General features: G+C 40.0%; 1 protein-coding gene across 1 annotated transcript in view; it reads right to left on the reverse strand.

Annotated features, from left to right (window-relative positions):
- Nucleotides 1–476: 476 nt before the first annotated feature.
- Nucleotides 477–20,012, reverse strand: part of LOC126187504 (uncharacterized) — an 87,905-nt gene continuing 68,369 nt past the window's right edge. Inside the window, exon 7 of the mRNA XM_049928622.1 lies at nucleotides 477–5,371. Coding sequence (XP_049784579.1) covers nucleotides 5,202–5,371 — 170 coding nt within the window. The 3' untranslated portion in view covers nucleotides 477–5,201. The remainder of the gene's footprint in view (nucleotides 5,372–20,012) is intronic.

The raw sequence follows: 20,012 nt of genomic DNA on the forward strand, positions 1-20,012 counted from the left end.
GAGAAGTTCCCAGAATTCTAAAAAAATTCCTTAGTTTTCCCCAGTTTTCTCCTGGATGAAAAAATTCCCAGGTTTTTCCCGGATCTCCTGGTTGTCCCGGGTCGTATACACCCTGTAATTGTAAGATAGGTCCATATGTGGCCCATGGTGCTGCCCCATAATGTCAGTACTGGCTCATGAGCAAATAGGTTTGACAACCACTGGTCTAGTGTAACATACCACTCTAGTGTAACAACCCCCCCCCCCCCCCCTTGAATTTCTGTGACATGACTTGACATTTTGTTCCATCTACATCCAGTGTTAATCACTCTTAATAGTGACATTCGTGGATACAGTACATGATTTCAGCACTTCATTATCCTCAACTGAAACCACTTTTTATTTATGTTAATGTACAATGGGAAGTAAAAAATGTATTTCATGTATATCATAAAACATTTCAATAGTAATCATGTCATCAATACTCTTAATACATGGGAGGGTTGATGTGCGCATATCAAATCAATTTGACACTCCGATTATAGTGCAACAACACACAAATATTTGTGGACTTTTATTGTAGAATATTTGGAAGCATTTATTCAGCAATCTTGTTTTGTGCTCTAACAAAATCATAATAAGTTTGTACTGCATTATTATACATTGATAATACATCATTGAAACTGTACAGTACAAGAATCTGAAACAAACATTTTGCATCCTTTCTCCCTTTGGAGAATTTTGGCAAATATTTTTTTAAACATGTGAGTATTAAACATTATTCAACAATGCATAATTTAACACTCTTGTCAAAGTGTTTATAAAATCAGCACAACAGTACCACTTGAAGTTGAAGAAGTAAAGACACTCATTTAGTAATTATCCACAAAATAATTTTCTTACTTTTTTATCACAGGAAAAAACACTCTTCTCAATCTAGTTCTATAAAAGTTTGACTGCAGCATTTCAGACACACACACTCCAAGCAACAAATCACATGACAAACAACTCAACAGATAAATAATATCTCTGAAGTCTGTACACAGAAACATATAGCATAGAAACTTACAATGTAAGAGCTGTTCATTAAATAGTAACAACCTATAATAATTTATGATTTGCAGCTCCTTCACCACTTCACAAATACTACACTGAGAAGCATACCAAATCCAAAACTAATGGAGCACCACAGGTATTAGATTTGTCTTTACCTTCTGTTTTACAACTAGTTTCAGATTAATATTTGTAGACAGAAGAACTTTACCATCCATATCAGAAAAAATATCACATTTCACTCTCATATTGTTAAAGAGAAAGTATATCATCTGATGCCAGTTTATTACACATAAAAAAAATAAAAAATTAATAAAACAGATAATCTCACCCAACTAAAATCATTCTCAGCACATTACAGCTTGGAATGCAATGGACACCCAGGACATTCACAAAGACGATATCATAAGGGAAAAGGGAAGCACACAGTTCAACACTTCTTCCTTATAAAATGCTGGAGGCAATAATATTACCTCAAAAACTAATAAAAAAGTCATTATTCTAAATATTAAATGTTTTCTTTGTTATACATTCTATAAGATGAAAGCATGTAATTCTGTACACATGCCACCATAATAAAGTTGCTGAACTTCTAGTTATGCTTCCTTTCTTAGTATGTTTTTCACTGAAAAGATTAATTTAATTATTACATTTTATAATAGCACCCATTCAGAATTTGTAAATTCTAAACTGTAACATTAACACACTTCATAAAAATATAAAAACTTCTTTATTTAATAAAATTAAATGCAAACTCTGTGTGCTAACTGAAAGCAACTTCTGCTAGTTGCCTTTTTAAAAAGACATCACTGACACTGAAAAACAACAAGCTACAGGACTTTTCTTTTTTTTTTTTTTTTTGGCAGTTTCGCCAGGCACTGAAAAACTATAATGAAATTCTCTCACTTATAATTTCTGAAGAGACAATAGCAGTTGAATCTTGAGAAAAAGAAGTAACAGCCTTGTAATACACTTTGGAGAAGGAAGGAAGCTGTGATTATTACTTCCAGACAGTACACACAGAGGAAGGTGTATTATATGCCTTCAACAGCCAGCCATGTCTGCTCTTACTTACAAAGTAACTCAATTCCATAGCTGACAAAAACACAGAAGTCCAGGCCAGCCTCACATAATCATTTTTAAGTTACTTCTGCTACAATGATTTCCATTATTGAGGATAAACGATAATAAAAAAACACAAATTTTTCTTCCTGAAAGAGACATGTAGGCCACTGTACTCATGAATAAAGTAGAGAGAGAGACAAGGAAAAGGGAGGAAAGGGTGCCTGATTAAATGCAAATCCTAAGCACACCATGAAAGGAAATGGTACCCTGACAATCTACCAGTAACTGAACTTCACTCTCTTAAAAAGCATCAATGGAATCCATTTCCTGCTAAAGTATCAAGGGGGGTAATTCAGTTCTCGCACAGATGATCCTTCCTTATCCCAAGCATAAAGGGTACAAACCACAATGGAAATATAATGGAAGTCACCTGATCTCGTACTGGTAAAAACATGGACTGTTATGAGCTGCATAAGCTAAATTTTTTTAACACTGTAATAAGTATTAACACCAATCTTCTGCTTGTAATGACTGATTACTGAATAGCTTGTACTAAACTATGTACCCTACAAACATCCATATAATATATGAACAAGCATCCCCCATTTCAAAACCCTTTAAAAATCTAGAGTTTCCATAAAGAGTGAAATTTTGTCACTGACACCTCACCTCAAACACTTCTCAAGTTACATTTTATATCTTTCTGAGATTCAACAGGTCTAACAACTGAATTTATGGAATCTTCAGTATTGTAATCCACAGATAACTTTTATATACTATCTCAAAAACCAGTAAATCTCTAAATGTAGCCAGCACTGATTTATCTTAGGAGTAATAAATCTGAATTTATGTTTTATTGTGAACATACACACACACTGAATATCAGTTCTGTAAATAACATGCTGTAATACAGAGAATAGTTGTTGCTAAGCTCCAAATATTTCGTATAAGCAGCTTTCAGAAGGCACTACTATTCCTTAAAATCTACTACAAACTGTGAAGATGTTGCAATTCAAACATCACTGGCAATTTTCAAAAAAATATTTTCACAGTAACATGTTTCAATATCTCAAAAATGTGTCTCTGCTCAAATTATCATTTGAAACTGAAAACAGGAGAGAAATAATATGGCATACAAAATGCAAAGGCCATAAACAATTTGTCACAACCAATTAAGAACAAACAGAAACTTTTCCAGAGCAGATCTGAAATTGAATCCTGCTTTGAATGAAACTAAAACAAACATTTCACAGAAACAAGGGCTTTGCTTAACAATTGGTTCTTAACAGTTTTGAACAATCTATAAGAACAGCCAATAATGAACCTTTCCCCTTTGGAACATTGCAAGCCCATTACCACACAATATGACAAATTTAAAATCCAAATTAATTCAACAACAACACATGAAACATGCAATAATTTCACATTTCCAGAATCCCAGGTTCCTTGCTGAATCACTGTGAGCTTCTGTGAACTATACATCTTATAAGTCAATGTTCTTAATTATTATTAATCTCTAGGATCACATTTTTCTGATGACCACACTTCCTGCTGGCCGTTTTGTGCTGTCAAGTATAACCATACATTCTCAATTATAGTAATTCACAAATATTCCTTCAGCTCCAGTTTAAGTGATTCTACCTACCCATCTAACTTTAACATGACTGAACAAGTGAGCATACAATTCAACATTTTTCTCCTAGTATATTAGTTACTGTGCGGGGTGTATGTGACATAGGATGTAGGTTGAAAATTAGTTAAGCCAACAACAAACTATTTGGAATCAAGCAAAGTATGGTGATATTTTGAAGCTTTCAGGACAATAAGCTTAATCTGATGCTATCATACCACCTAACTCAATTTTCAACAAAGCTCATGATTCACATATTATTTTAATCACAAAAATAAATCTGGAATACACACTTGGCAAATAGCTTCAACAATGAAGGACAAAATGGCGATAAGGAAAGCTATTGGGAGTCACTGACACATGATGGGAGGAATGGAATTTTTGTTGACGTGGCAACTTGTAGGTCAAAGATTCTGCACAGTTTCAGATTAACAAAAGCTCCAATACCATTTTTAAAGAAGTAAAATGAAACTAAATAATGAGTCTTAGTACACACATCCACACTCAGGTCAAAGATAACTAAAGTATTTTATGAAGGAAGACTAAAATTTTAAAAAAGTATGTATATGTGATTACATTAAAAATAGGAAAAGTGAGGTGCGAGATTAATGGATAAAGTAACAAATTTGGTGGTGTGGAACACTGGTACAGCAACAGAGAAGAATAGCAGTGCTTCATTTGTATTCTCAGTATCTGAACAAATGAATTATATAAAGTACAAAGTGAGAGAAGAAAAGGAAAAATCAGAGTACAAATGTACCACAGATGAAATAATAATAATAATGATGTGTGTGTGACAACTGTAACACACCTTGAACAGGAAATGTAATCCAACATTATTCCACATTCCAAAAAAAATATAGTGGTTCTAAGTAAATGATACAACTAACAACTGTCTTAAAAAAGAAATTAACGAATACTTCAATACAAACTGTCCTTAAAACTGTATTAAGTATAAATATACAGTCTCTTAATTCTTTCCACCACCCCCCTTCCCCAGATCATGAAATAATTATGTAAATTTTGAGGGTGGTTCAAATATGACTGTGAATATAGTTTTGGTTTTAGGAAACATACAGTCATGTAATATATGACTAGAATCCAACACAGTGGAGCACATCGTTCAGATGCTCATTCATTGGTATTTTGTTCACTATCTTTTATAAATATTGAGATCACTAACAATGATAAAGAAACTACCTATATAGTAATTACATATTAAAAACAAAAAGAGGGAGCACACTTATGCAACAAGATCCTAAGGTAAGATAACACAACTGTTCATAGTAAATGGTCACATTTTGGTGAATAATTACTCACAGGTACAATATAAAATACGTACATTAATTACAGAAAACATTAACAAAATGTCAATGCAAATCAGTGTATCAGAGAATGGGCTTCGATTATTCGATTAATGACTAGTGGGTATTGAAACTATTCTAATTAATGAACATATGATGCTCTTGTAACATTATGATGATCGCTTTGCTAATAGGAGCGGTAAATTAGAGGTTATGTCCATATCAGAGCGTCTTTCATACTCGTCATTCTTTGAAACTAGTTGAACATTGTCATCAGAGCTTCTTGTACTCAACCGACGCACTTCAGGATTGAGCAACAGGAAAGGTTTTGGGCTACGTTCTGAAACAGGAAAATATATCTAAATATGTAAAATTGTTGCCTGCTGATAAAGAATTGCAATTGCGTAGAACTAATGTACTACATATTTGTTAAGAACCAACAAATTTTATACATTCAAAGATGGAAAACACATTTCATATATTTTGCAGACTGGGACAACATGGGAAAGACACAGAGCTGGAAAAGGAAAGAACAGAGTTAGTCATGAGAGGTAGTACTGGTGCAGAGCATCCATTCACATGCACCTATGCAGGGAACCAAGGGTAACATGTGTGTGTGTGCGTGGGGCGGGGCGGTCATCAGAAAAAAATGCACTAAAATGCAAAAGGATATAGAAGATCCAGAGTAAGAGAGAATAAAGAAAGGAATACATGGGTGAGTTAAAGTGGAATGGGGGAGAAACATGGAGTGTGAGGCCACCATGGGGCAGAAGAATGAAATTAAGGAGGAGGGTAGAAGTACATCTACATCTACATGGATACTTCACAAATCACACTTAAGTGCCCAGCAGAGGGTTCATCGTACCACCTTCACAACAATTCTCTATTATTCCAATCTCGAACAGCACATTTAAAAAAACTAATGCCTATATCTTTCTGTTTGAACTCTTATTTCCCTTATTTTATTGTGATGATCATTTCTCCCTATGTAAGTCAGCCCCAACAAAATATTTTCGCATTTAAAAGAGAAACTAGTGATTGAAATTTCATGAGAAGAGTCCACCACAATGAAAAATGACTTTTGTTTTAATGATGTTCACTTCAGATCCTGTTATCATGTCAGTGATACCCTCTCCCCTATTTCATGATAATACAAAATGTGCTGCTCTTCTCTGAAATTTCTTGATGTACTCCATTAATCTTATCTGGTAAGCATCGCAGACCGCGCAGCAGTACTCCAAAAGAAGACGGACAAGTGTAGTGTAGCCAGTCTCTTTAGTAGATCTGTTACATTTTCTAAGTCTTCTTTCCAATTTAAGTTGTTGGTAATTGTAATTTAGTTGAATTTATGGCTTTTTGATTTGACTGATTTATCGTGTAATCGCAGTTTAATGGATTCCCTTTAGCACTCATGTGGATGACCTCATACTTTTCATTATTTGGGGTCAACTGCCAATTTTCACACCATACAGATTCTTTTCTAAATCATTCTGCAATTTGTTTTGATCTTCTGGTGACTTAACAAGACGAAAAACGACAGCATCATCTGCAAACAACCAAACATACTGCATTTTCTGCCAGGTTTCAAGACAATGTTTCACTATAAGCATCATGCATTTAAGTCTGCACTAAATTTTGAACTTCTGTACAGGGTCGCCAATCTTGGATATTTTGCATTCTTTTTCCATTGTTTCTGCAACTGTGTTCTGACCCATTTTGTGTACCATGGGAGACTGGTTCCACTGTTAGTTAATTTATTAACTGCTGTCAATACTATTTCTTTGAATTCAAGCCACATCTGGTCTACACTTACACTGATAATTTGGAAGTAGCGGAGATTGTTTCTCAGGAAAGTGTCAAATGGATTACGAAGACTTCAGTGTCTGGGGTCTGGTCAATTGCAAGAATGAACTGTGTGTTGCAAAGAGTGTTCTCACCAGTACAATTCAGAAGAGATGGGATCGGAAAAGGGACCCAAATGGTATAGGCCATCAAAATCAATCACAAAATGTTAAGACAGCAACAGATCTACTTGGCCCTTGGGCACAATTTGATGGAAGCCATTAATTCAACCTGACCATTTCCTCATAAACTACACACTTATATAACTTGTAGCAGCTGCAACAATATTGATACATTATGGCTGAGTCATGTTGTCTACAGAATTTGTAGCTAAGTATATGCTAAAGCAATGAAATAACTCTACCAGTTCTGAATGGAGAAAGAAAGCAAGATTAATTAATAATGGTCCCTTACCAATAAGGTCATTAGAGAAGGATCACAATCGCAAACTGGACAAAGATAGGGCAGGAAATCTGGTTTGATGTTTCCAAGTTAACAAACTTATTATCCACTTCACATGATTTAAGGAAAAACAGATGTCTAAATGTGTACGGCCAGACAGTGATTGGAATCCTCCTCCTCCTCCAGAATGCAAGTCCACTGCTCTATCACCTACAACTCTGTTGAATTTTGGGGTTTATTATTTCAATAAATATTGTAAATATTTATATAAGCTAGATAATGCACCCACCTAGTGACTATACTTAAAGCAGCAAAGACAGCAAGCAGCATCTCTGATATCAGATTTATCATTGAAGCATTTAATTCTGTGGTAAGATTAAACTCAGGATACAGGAAAGTTTTGGATTTACAAACTCATAAGCATGACCATAAAGGCAATTTCAAAATTTTAGAGAAAACTAACATCCACAGGTACATATCCATCAACACATATACTCAACAGAGCATCATAAGGGGTAAGGCAGTGGGAATTTTCAGAAACACAATCCTACAATCTTTTCCCAATTCATTTTCAAATTGTCCATGGTAAGAACAACTGTCAGTAAACATCTGTATGAGCTCTGGAAAATCCAGGATGGAATGTATGAGAAAGAAAGTTGCTACTCACCATATAGTGAAGATGCTGAGTCACAGATAGGCACAACAAAAAGACTTTCACATCTGAAGCTTTCGGCCAAATGCCTTCATCAACAATACACACACATACACACCCATGCACACACACTCACGCAAATGCAACTCACACACACAACTGCAGTGTCAGGCAGCTGAAACCACTCTGCGAGCAGCAGCACCAGTGCATGATGGGAATGGCAACTGGTTAAGGAGGAGGCTGGGGCAGGGAGGGAGAGAGATAGTATGGTGGGGATGGCGGACAGTGAAGTGCTGCAGGTTAGGCGGAGGGCAGGGGAGAGGTAGGGAAGGGGGAGAGAAGTAGCGGAAAAGGAGAGAAATAAATAAAAAGAGTGGGTGTGGTGGTGGAATGACAGCTGTGTAGTGCTTGAATGGGAGCAGGGAAGGGGCTAGATGGGTGAGGACACTGACTAACGAAAGTTGAGGGCAGGAGGGGTTCGGCAACACAGGATGTATAGCAGGGAAAGTTCCCACCTGCACAATTCAGAAAAGTGTTGGTGGGAAGGATCCATATTGCACAGGCTGTGAAGCAGTCATTGAAATTAAGGATAACAAGTTTGGCAGCGTGTTCGGCAACAGGTGGTCCACTTGTTTCTTGGCCACAGTTTGTCTGTGGCCATTCATGGGGACAGAAAGCTTGTTGGTTGTCATGCCTACATAGAATGCAGCACAGTGGTTGCAGCTTAGCTTGTAGACCATACGACTGGTTTCACAGGTAGCCCCGCCTTTTTTGGGATAGGTGATGTTAGTGACTGGATTGGAGTAGGTGGTGGTGGGAGGATGTATGGGATGTCATCTTGCATCTAGGCCTATTACAGGGGTATGAGCCGTGAGGTAAGGGATTGGGAGCAGGGGTTGTGTAAGGATGGACGAGTATATCATGTAGGTTCGGTGAATGGCGGAAGACCGCTGTGGAAGGGGTGAGAAGGACAGTTGGCAGGACATTTCTCATTTCAGGACATGACAAGAGGTAATCGAAACCCAGGTGTAGAATGTAATGCAGTTGCTCCAATCCTGGGTAGTACTGAGTTACGAGGGGAATGCTCCTCTGTGGTCAGATGGTGGGACTCTGGGAGGTGGTGGGAGACTGGAGAGATAAGGCATGGGAGATTTGTTTTTGTACAAGGTCGGGAGGATAATTACTGTCAGTGAAGGATTCAATGAGACCCTCGGTATATTTCGAGAAGGACTGCTTGTCACTGCAGGTGCGACGACCATGGATGGCTAGGCTGTACGGAAGGGACTTCTTGGTCTGGAATGGGTGGCACCTGTCGAAGTGGAGGTGTTGCTGGTGGTTAGTAGGTCTGATATGGATGGAGGTACTGATGTAGCCATCTTCGAGGTGGGGGTCAATGTCTAGAGAGGTGACTCACTGGCTTGAGTAGGAACAGGTGAAGCAAATGGGGGACCTAGATCTGTGTCAATACAGAAAAGTCTCCTTATCCCTAGTCCCACATACTGTTCCTGCATTGTTGCTTGTCTCATGGAATCCTTCCTAATGACCTTACCATCAAATTACCCACCTTTGGCTGCCACCCCTCCTTTCACAATGACCTCCACCTGTTCAAATTCTGCCAATCCTTAGCCCTCACTAACATAGCCCTGCAAAACGATATCAACCAAGCCCAAGCCTCCTTGCAGTACCTTCTCTCCATCTGCAAGATTCTCATGCTACGCAATCCCAAATTCCTGGAACCCATAACACACATCAAAACTCTTGCCCTGCAGGAACTTGAGCAACATGCATGATGCCACCTCAAAAAGCTCTCCAGCCTGCTCATTTCCTACTCCTGCCTTGGAGTACTACTGTCCACCACCTCTACAACAACCTGCAAACCTCCCCCACACCCCTCATAGCTGACAAACCATGTCTTGCCGACCTCCTATACTTACCCCTCCCTCCAAAACTCCCTCCCACCACCACACAGAATCCAGACCTTAAACAGATCTGCAACACAGTCATTAACCTTTCCTCCAGATGCCTTAGCCCCACAAAAATATCAGTCATTTCCAAAGGCCTCACCTTTTGCCCCACTCCCAAATTCAATCATGCAGAACTTGCTAAGGACCTTCTCTCATTCTCCCGGTCCCTACAGTGGAAAAACTTCTTCGCCACCAACCCTACCAGCCCCACTCCCAAATTCATTCATGCAGGACTAGTTAAAAACCTTCTCTTCTTCTCTCGGTCCCTATAGTGGAAACACTTTTTCGCCACCAACCCTACCAATCAGCCTCAACCAAAGACCAATACTGAACCTTGCCTAACTCAGTTCACTCGTCTATTCAACCATGACCCACCTCCACTACCCCCAAACCACCCCCTGTTAACTTTCCAGAATTTCTTAACCTCAAACCTTGCCTCACCATCATTCCCCAAATTCCTAAACATCCAGACTAACCTTTCATCCACAGAAAGAACCGCAGTCCACCATCTAAAACCTGATCCCAATCTTATAATCCTACCTGCAGGCAAAGGCTCCACTACTGTTGTTCTGAACTGCAAGGATTACCAGGCAGAAGGACTCCGCCAGCTGTCAGATACTTCCACCAACAAACCTTGCCACAGTGACCCCATTCCAGTAATCCAGCAGGATCTACAGTCACTATTCAAATCTCAGGGCCCATCCCAGAACCTCTCCCCAGTGTCCATCTCTCTACTCACCGAACGAGGTGGCGCAGTGGCTGGCACACTGGACTTGCATTCGGGAGGACAACGGTTCAATTCCGCGTCCGGCCATCCTGATTTAGGTTTTCCATGATTTCCCTAAATTGCTCCTGGCAAATACCGGGAAGGTTCCTTTGAAAGGGCACGGCTGGATTCCTTCCCCGTCCTTCCCTAATCTGATGAGACCGATGACCTCGCTGTCTGGTCTCCTCCCCCAAACAATCCAAATCCAATCCAATCTCTACTCACCCCAGCCACTACCTGCACTCCTATATTCTCACCCAAAATTACTTCTCCTTTGAAGGCATCACCTACAAACAAATCCGGGGTACGATTATGGGCACCTGCATGGCACCATCCTATGCCAACCTATTCGTGGACCTTCTAGAGGAATGCTCCTTAAAAACCCACAATCCTAAAACCCTCACCTGGTTCAGATTCACTGATGACATCTTTGCTATCTGGATCGAAGGTGAGGACACCCTATCCACATTCCTCCTGAACCTCAACAACTACTTCTCTCCCATTTGCTTCACCTGGTCCTACTCAAACCAACAAGCCACTTATTAAAACATTGACTTCCACCTCGAAGATGGCTACATCAGTAACTCTGTCCATATCAAACCAACTAACCACCAGCAATACCTCCACTTCGACAGATGCCACCCATTCCGCACCAAGAAGTCCCTTAGCCACCAGGGTCATCGCATCTGCATTGACGAGCAGTCCTTCTTGAAATATACCAAAGGTCTCACTGAAGCCTTCACTGACCATAATTATCCTACCAACCTCGTACAAAGCAAATCTCCCATGCCTTATCTTTCCAGTCTCCCACCACCTCCCAAAGCCCAACCATCTGGCCACAGAGGAGCATTCCCCTTATAACTCAGTACCACCCAGGACTGAAGCAACTAAATTACATTCTCCTCCAGGGTTTTGATTACCTCTCATCGTGCCCTGAAATGAGAAATGTCCTGCCCACTAAACTCACCACTCTTCCCACAGTGGTATTCAGCCATTCAACGAACCTACACAATATACTCGTCCATCCTTACACAACCCCTTACCTCATGGATCATATGCCTGTAACAGACCTAGATGCAAGATGTGTCCCATACATCCTCCCACCACCACCTACTCCAATCCAGTCACTAACATCACCTTCCCCATCAAAGACAGGGCTACCTGTGAAATCAGTCATGTGTTCTACAAGCTAAGCTGCAACCACTGTGCTGCATTCTATGTAGGCATGACAACCAACAAACTGTCTGTCCGCATGAATGGCCACCGACAAACTGTGGCCAAGAAACAAGTGGACCACATGTTGCTGAATATGCTGCCAAACATGATATCCTTCACTTCAATGACTGCTTCACAGCCTGTGTGATATGGATCCTTCCCACCAACACCAGCTTTTCTGAACTGCGCAGGTGGGAACTTTCCCTGCAATACATCCTATGTTCTCATAACCCTCCTGGCCTCAACCTTCGTTAGTCGCTGTCCTCACCCATCTAGCCCCTTCCTGTTCCCATTCCAGCACTACACAGCTGTCATTCCACCACCACACCCAGTCTTTTTATTTATTTCTCTCCTTTTCCACTACTTCCCTCCCCCCTCCCTACCTCTCCCCTGCCCTCCCCACCTAACCTGACGCACTTCACTGTCCGCCATCCCCACCATACTATCCCTCTCCCTCCCTGCCCAGGCCTCCTCCTTACCCAGTTGCCACACCCATCATGCACTGGTGCTGGTGCTCACAGAGTGGTTTCAGCTGCCTGACACTGCAATCGTGTGTGAGAGTTGTGTTTGCGCGAGTGTGCGTGCGTGCGTGCGTGCATGCGTATGGGTGTCTATTGTTGACAAAGGCCATTGGCCGAAAGCTTTTAAGTGTGAAAGTCTTTTTGTTGTGCCTATCTGCATCTCAGCTATATGGTAAGTAGCAGCTTTCCTCATAATATTATTCTGTATGAACTCTAATTTATCTGACTTTCATATGATGGTGATTTCTTGGGAGGTATGTGGGAGGAACTAATATGAAGCCTTATTCTTCTTGGAACATTCACTCTCAATATTTTAACAGTGAACCTCCTCGTAATGCACAACGTCTCTCTTGCAGCACATGCCACTGGATCTTTAGGAGCTTCTCCGAGTTTATTAAATGAACGTCTGACACAACTTTCCCAACCCACAATTAATTATATTGGTATTCAACTTTAGATCAGTCAGGATTGATACTCAAATATTTTTACTGTCACAACTGTTTTAAATGATTTACTGTCAACATGGTTTATGTGCCATATGTTACATTTATTTAACTCGAGGGTCCACTGCCACTCTGCACACTGCCAATCCTTTGCGGCACTTCCTGGATTTTGCTACAGTTTTCTGGTACTGAAACTTTCCAAGGTACATCATCCACAAACAGCCTCATCGAGCTTCCAGTAGTATCTAGCCTTTGAACTACACCCAAAGTAACTTTTGTATATGGTGGTATTGCCCCATTAGGAACAATATGATGAGTTGTATCTGTTAGGAAATTCTTAATCCAGTCTTGAAGCTAAGCTGGTCTGATTTTCCATTGGCTCATATTTCGTACTAAAAAGCAGTGTAGAAAGTACTGAATGCCTTTTGCAAGTCAAGGAACCCAATCTCAACCTTTGCATCATTATCTGTGGCTCTTTGGATCCCATGGACAGACAGAGTGAGCCGAGTTTTACAAGATCTTTGTTTGTAGATACGTTTTCTTCAAAAACGTCATAACACAAGCATAAAATATGTTCCATAAATATGACACTAAATGACAGCAGCAGATCTACAACTACATGCACCAATCCAACAACTCTTTTTAAAATGGCAATGGCCTGTACCTCTTTCCTATCACTTGGAAACGTTTATGCTCAAATAACCTACAATATTCTGCTCGTAATCTGTAGGGATTCATACAGGTGTACTTCTCTACTGCGTTAATTACAGTTTGATTTTCTATTCTGTAGTCATTTGCCTCAATGTAAGTCGTTCCAGCATTCATGCAATGATTGAAAGCAGAACGATGATCTGCAGTGAAATAATTTGAGAAGCCTGACTTCAGCATTTCAGCCTTTTCTCTATAATATTTTACTAGTGTTCAATGAGTGAGTGAAAAGATGATTTACATCCATTTAACAATTTCATGTACTGAGGATTATCAAATTGATGGGCAACATTTCAATATTTAATTCTTTGAATGCTGCTTATATTGCTCCCATTATGCTATTTTGGCCTTTGCTCACACTTTGTTTGTCAACACACTTTGACTTTGTTTAAATCTGTGATGAAGTACTCTTTGCAATAACAACTTTCTAGCACTGCAATTGTATAATACCAAGAGTTTTGTCATCCTTAGCATACATGTCATTTGTTGTTGGCTGCTTCAATGATCTGCAATCTGTTTCCTGTCATATTTGTCAAGAAAAAATATTTTCCTTTCTTTTTAGCATTTCTTTCAATACCTGGAGTCATTGATTTTTTAACAGTCTTATGGTCACTGATTTCTTCCTCTCTGTTAACTGAAATGAAATGATCGTATGGCATTGTTGGCCGGGAGGCCCCATGAGGGGAAGTTCGGCCGCCGTATTGCAAGTCCTTTTTAGTTTACGCCACTTCGGCGACTTGCGAGTCAATGATGATGAAATGATGATGAAGAACACACAACACCCAGTCATCATGAGGCAGAGAAAATCCCTGACCCCGCCGGGAATTGAACCTGGGACCCCGTGCACAGGAAACGAGAACGCTACCGCAAGATCATGAGCTGTGGACTATGTTAACTGAATTGAAAAGTTCAGGTCTTAATTACCACAAGATCTAACACATTGTCCTAATAATGCAGTTATGTATTTAAATCGGGGACCTAGAAAAGATGGAAAGGTTTCGTCCCGCCATAGCCCTCAGTGGTTCACAGCCCCACAACAGGTCACAGCAGTCCACCCACCCCACCGCTGCCCCACACTGAACCCAGGGTATTGTGCGGTTCAGCCCCCACTGGAAGCCCCCCCCATCCTCCAAGAACGTATCTTACCAGACGAGTGTAACCCCAAATGTTTGCATGGTAGAGCAATTATGGTGAATTATGGTGTACGCGTATGTGGAGACAGTGTTTGTGCAGTAATCGCTGACATAGTGTAACTGAGGCAAAATAAGGGGAACAAGCCCACATTCGCCGAGGTAGATGGAAAACCACCTTAAAAACCATCCACAGGCCGGCCAGCAGACTGCACCTTGACACTAATCCACTGGGTGGATTCGTGCCAGGGACCGGCATGCCTTTCCACTCAGGAAGCAGCGCATTAGACTGCATGGCTAGCCAGGCAGTCCTATAACGCAGTTGCTTAACTATTTGATGCAGTTTTCAGATCAGCTGTAAGATGAAGCATAGCACATCAAAGGATCCCTCCCAAAAGGCTGTTATTAGTACCCAAGTTAGTGTCCAGACACTCAATGTATGAGACAGAAACTGAAACTATGGGTAGTAAAGCAAAAATGCTGACCTCCATTTTCAAATGTTACCTTACAAAGAAAAATCCAGGTATGCCATCCTAATTTAATTCTCACATCACTGCAAAGACGAATTGTATAGATATTAGTGTCATTGTGTTGAGAAACAGTTAAAATGACAAAAACTAAACAAAGCCGCAGGGCATGATGGAATTCTTGTCAGACTCTATACCAAATTTTAACAAAAATGTACCTACATTTCTTAAGCAAACAACCATGTCCAGCTGTCGGAAGAAAGCACAGATCACACCCCTCTACAAGAAGGGTAGCAGAACTACCAAGAATTTCATTGACATGTGTTTCTTGTAGAATCTTGGAATATATTCTGAGCTCAAACATAATGATGTATATGCAACAGAAAGACCTCCTTTATACCAAACAGCATGGATTTCTTAAACACTGATCATGTGAAACCCCACTCACACTTTTCTCATATGACATCCTGAAAGCCATGGATCAATACTTACCGGTGGATATAGTACTTACTGATTTTTTTAAAAATCATCTGACTCCGTACCATACCTACATTTATTATCAAAAATATGATCATATGTGGTATAAAATGAAATTTGTGATTGGACTGAAGATACCTTGGTAGGTAGGATACAGAAGGTCAGCCTGGATGGGGAGACACTGATAGATTAAATAGCTTAAGGTGTGCCACAGGGAAGTGTGTCGGGACTTTTGCTGTTCATGTTGTATATTAATGACCGTGTACATAATATTAATAGTAACTTCAGACTTTTCGCAGTTGATATGACTATGTATAATGAAGTACTGTCAGTAAAAAGCTGTATAAATCTGTGTATGTGTGGATGGATATGGGTGTGTGTGCGAGTGTATACCTGTCCTTTTCTCCCTCTAAGGTAAGTCTTTCTGCTCCCGGGATTGGAATGACTCCTTACCCTCTCCCTTAAAACCCACATCCTTTCGTCTTTCCCTCTCCTTCCCTCTTTCCTGATGAAGCAACCGTTTGTTGTGAAAGCTTGAATTTTGTGTGTATGTTTGTGTTTGTTTGTGTGTCTATCGACCTGCCAGCACTTTCGTTTGGTAAGTCACATCATCTTTGTTTTTAGATATATTTTTCCCACGTGGAATGTTTCCCTCTATTATATTTGTATAAATATTCAGTCAGATCTTGATAAGATTTCAAGGTGGTGAGAAGACTGACAATTTGCTTCACATGTTAAAAAATGTAAAATTGTGCACTTTTTTTAAAAAAAAGAAAGAGGGAAAGAAAAAAAGGGAAAAAAGCCACAACAGTTTCGATGAGTCACAACTTGAATTGGTCAACTCATACAAATATGGATGTAACCATTTGTAGGGATTTGAAACAGAATGTGCACATAGAGCCAGTCATAGGTAAGGCATCTGAGAGAATTCTGCTCACAAAACATTCGTCCAACCAATCCAGTCAAATGTGACTGAGAATGGAGAAAATTGAGTTTTGCACTGTTATTAAACATTTTTTTTGAAGGGGTGGACTGCCATAAAAATCAAAACATAATTGTATGAAGTTTACAGGGACTCTGCACCACCATTGAAGACCATTTACTTTTGGGTGAATGAATTTAAACATGGATGGACAAGCACTGAAGATGAAGCGCACTCTGTCCATCCAATTGTCACCACAAGAGAAACTACTGACAAAATCAATGGTATGGTAATGCAAGACCTCCAAATAAAATTTTTTGAGATTGCTGAGACTGTAGGCATTTCAACTGAATGTGTACATAATATCCTGCATGTAGAATTGGCTATGAAGAAACTGTCAGGGAGGTGTGTGGCATGATTGCTTACTGTCGATGGGAAACCTGGACAAAATGGCAGTCAAAACACTCAACAAGGGCTGGTGAAAGTGCACCAAAGAGGGCAAAGACCATATCATCAGCTGGTATGTTGATAGCCACTGTTTTTTGGGATTCCCAAGGGATCTCATTATACAGTACTTGAAAAAAGGCAGAACTATAACTGGACCCTGTTATGCTTCATTGTTGGATTGTTTGAAACTTGCGTCCATTGAAAAGAGACCAAGGTTGGTACACGAAAAAGTAGTCTTTCACCAGGCAGAGATGTATGAGCAGGTTGCAGTAACGCGAAGCTGCATATCATCAGGTTATTTGGTATGTCCTTGTAAACAGCGTCTTTCAGCTTTCCCCAAGAAAAATTAAGGGGATTGGACTGGACAAGGTACAGATCCTCTGCATCTAATCCAACGATTTGGAAATAATTCATGAAGACATGCTGTAGTACTTCACGCACTATGGACTGGACAGCCATCATGTTGGTACTACAGGTACCTCCAAGTCTGCAGAGTAACCTCTTCTAGCATCTGTGGAAGATGGTCTGTTATGAGGCTGCAATACTTGTGCATGTTCAACATTCTGCCTATGAAACACGAGCCTACAAGCTGATGGTTCACTATCCCACAATATATGTTTACACTCCATGGACGCTGACGTTCCACCTGATGAAACCAACGGGCATTGTCAACAGACCAGTAGTGCATGTTGAGGTGGTTTACCTGGTCATGATTGGTAAATGTTGCTCCATCACTAAACAAGATATGTGATCCAGCCTGTCTTAATGCCTGTGTACAAAAGTTAACACCATTCTCATAACTGTTCCTATGTAGCTCTTGATGGAGAGAGATGTGATAGGGATGGAACCTATGTCAATGGAGAATGTGTAGGTCATTTCCCTGACTCATGCTGCTTCCTTGTGCAACTGTGCAGGAGCTAATGTGTGGATCAACTGCAACAGCAGCAAGAACATTAATTTCCTCCTCTTCTGTCATCATTTATTTTTTTCTGTTACATTTTATAGGTGTTCACTACCACTTTCACACAACTGGCTGAAGAGGTTGATAAATAACGTCTGAGATAATTGATATCTATTGGGATATCTTGCCACATACACCATACAAGAACAAACTGCATTCTTCCTATTCTCTCCATACACTATGTGCATGTTGGCTTTTTCTGCATTGGTAAACCACATCGTCCACTCACAACATACTGCTTGGACTGTCACATATCAACTGACCAGCAAGTCACAATGCAATCAAGGGACACATAAGCACACTTTAAGCAAGCGTGTGTAACAGCATTGTACCTATAAACTATGGAGGTTGAATGGCACAAACAAATGTCTGTGCGGAAACTTTGCACAATACGATATCTAGTAAATGACTTGCACTAGACTCCTGCAATGAACACCACTGACATTAATATACCCTACTTTTAGTTTGTTAAGTGTCAACAGGTACTGTTCCATTTAAAAAAAGAGTATGTTTGTACAAAAAATACTCTTTCTAAGTATTATTAAAATCAAAACTGGCTAACAGTATGAGCCCCTGTCTACCAATCCATACTATGAACCACACATCAACAGCACTTTCCATTTCTGCAATATTTGCAGTGCAAGTTTTTGGTGATTCATCCTGTATATTTAAAATTGCATTTAGGATTTTGCTGTTACTCCCTCCTGTTGACTAGCTTTCTGTGGCTGATACTACTATGTAAACTGTTACATAGAAGTGAGACTAATTCTGGTACCTTACCATGGACACTCCTGCAGTTAACAAATACCACATTAACATGTTCTCTTTCTCATTTACAAGAAATGTAGTCCTCTGTAGTTAATGTAACTGTTCTTCTAAAAACAGCATGTACACCATCACTGAGACTACTGAGGTGTTCTTCTAATCTAAAAAAACCTACATGTACTTGCCACACATACATCTGCTACATGAGAGCTTAATCCCTGAGGGGTCCTTACAATTCTCTGCCTAATAATGGAGGCAGTAAGAAACTGGCTAGATCATGCACAGAGGAGGGCACATCAGCAGCAGAGTTTCTAGAGGTTTCCAGTGGCACTGGAGATACCACAGCTTCCATGGCAGGAGCGTCAATGACACTGCAGATTAGAGCAGCCTGCGGACTACGACTAACACTGTTCCTAGCTGTTCCCGGGCAGCAATCTGTTCCTCTTCTGTCTTCACACAATATCCAGTCTTTTTCAATTCCTTACAATGCAGGACTGTATAGTAGCACAAAAGAATGCACTAATGCAACAACTCAGAGCCCAACTGAGAAACTACAGGAGACCACAACAACCAGAGTTCATACCACGTAACTGTTTGGCTGTAGGCAACACAAAGTTACGTGGATAAAATTACAATCTACAGTGAGAAAGTACATGTTGTGTGCAATTAATGCAACAGGAATTACTAACTGTGACAAGAGGATAGTTTCTATCACCAAAACATCTCGTAATACTGACACAGACGCATTTGCAGCCTGCAGTCTTCCTTTAGCCAACATGACATAACCGTATATCCATTCATTTGTTGTTGGTTATCTAAAAAATGTTTGCAGTATAGTGCTTAGATATCTGTCAGAAGTTACTGTCCAGTGAAAAAACACTGGTCCAATAATTCATGTTGCAATAACTGCACAACGCACCCACATAATGCAGAGGTTCTTGATATATCATGATTTTCAGAACTATAATATTAATTGTTCCAAGTTAATACACCACAACAAATTAAACCACACTTCATCAGAAAAAGAACATCTTACAGAATCAATTTCTCCAACATGCACAGACTGCAATATCCAGTTTCAGTACCTTCGTGCCACGCAACAACAATTAAACTTGTCAGTAGATCCACTTTCGTTTCTTTGTGAAGTTCGAACCTGAGTTTGTGCACAGCTCTGTGAACAGATGCTACTTACATACACAGCCTGAAGTGCTAAACAATGCAAAAAAAATTTCAGATTTCCTCCCAAGGCCATTCCTGGCTCGTCTCCATTAAAAACAATATGCCACCTCCAGAGTTTGA

The sequence above is a fragment of the Schistocerca cancellata genome, chromosome 5 (assembly GCF_023864275.1).
Source record: "Schistocerca cancellata isolate TAMUIC-IGC-003103 chromosome 5, iqSchCanc2.1, whole genome shotgun sequence".
In the NCBI taxonomy this organism is placed as follows: domain Eukaryota; kingdom Metazoa; phylum Arthropoda; class Insecta; order Orthoptera; family Acrididae; genus Schistocerca; species Schistocerca cancellata.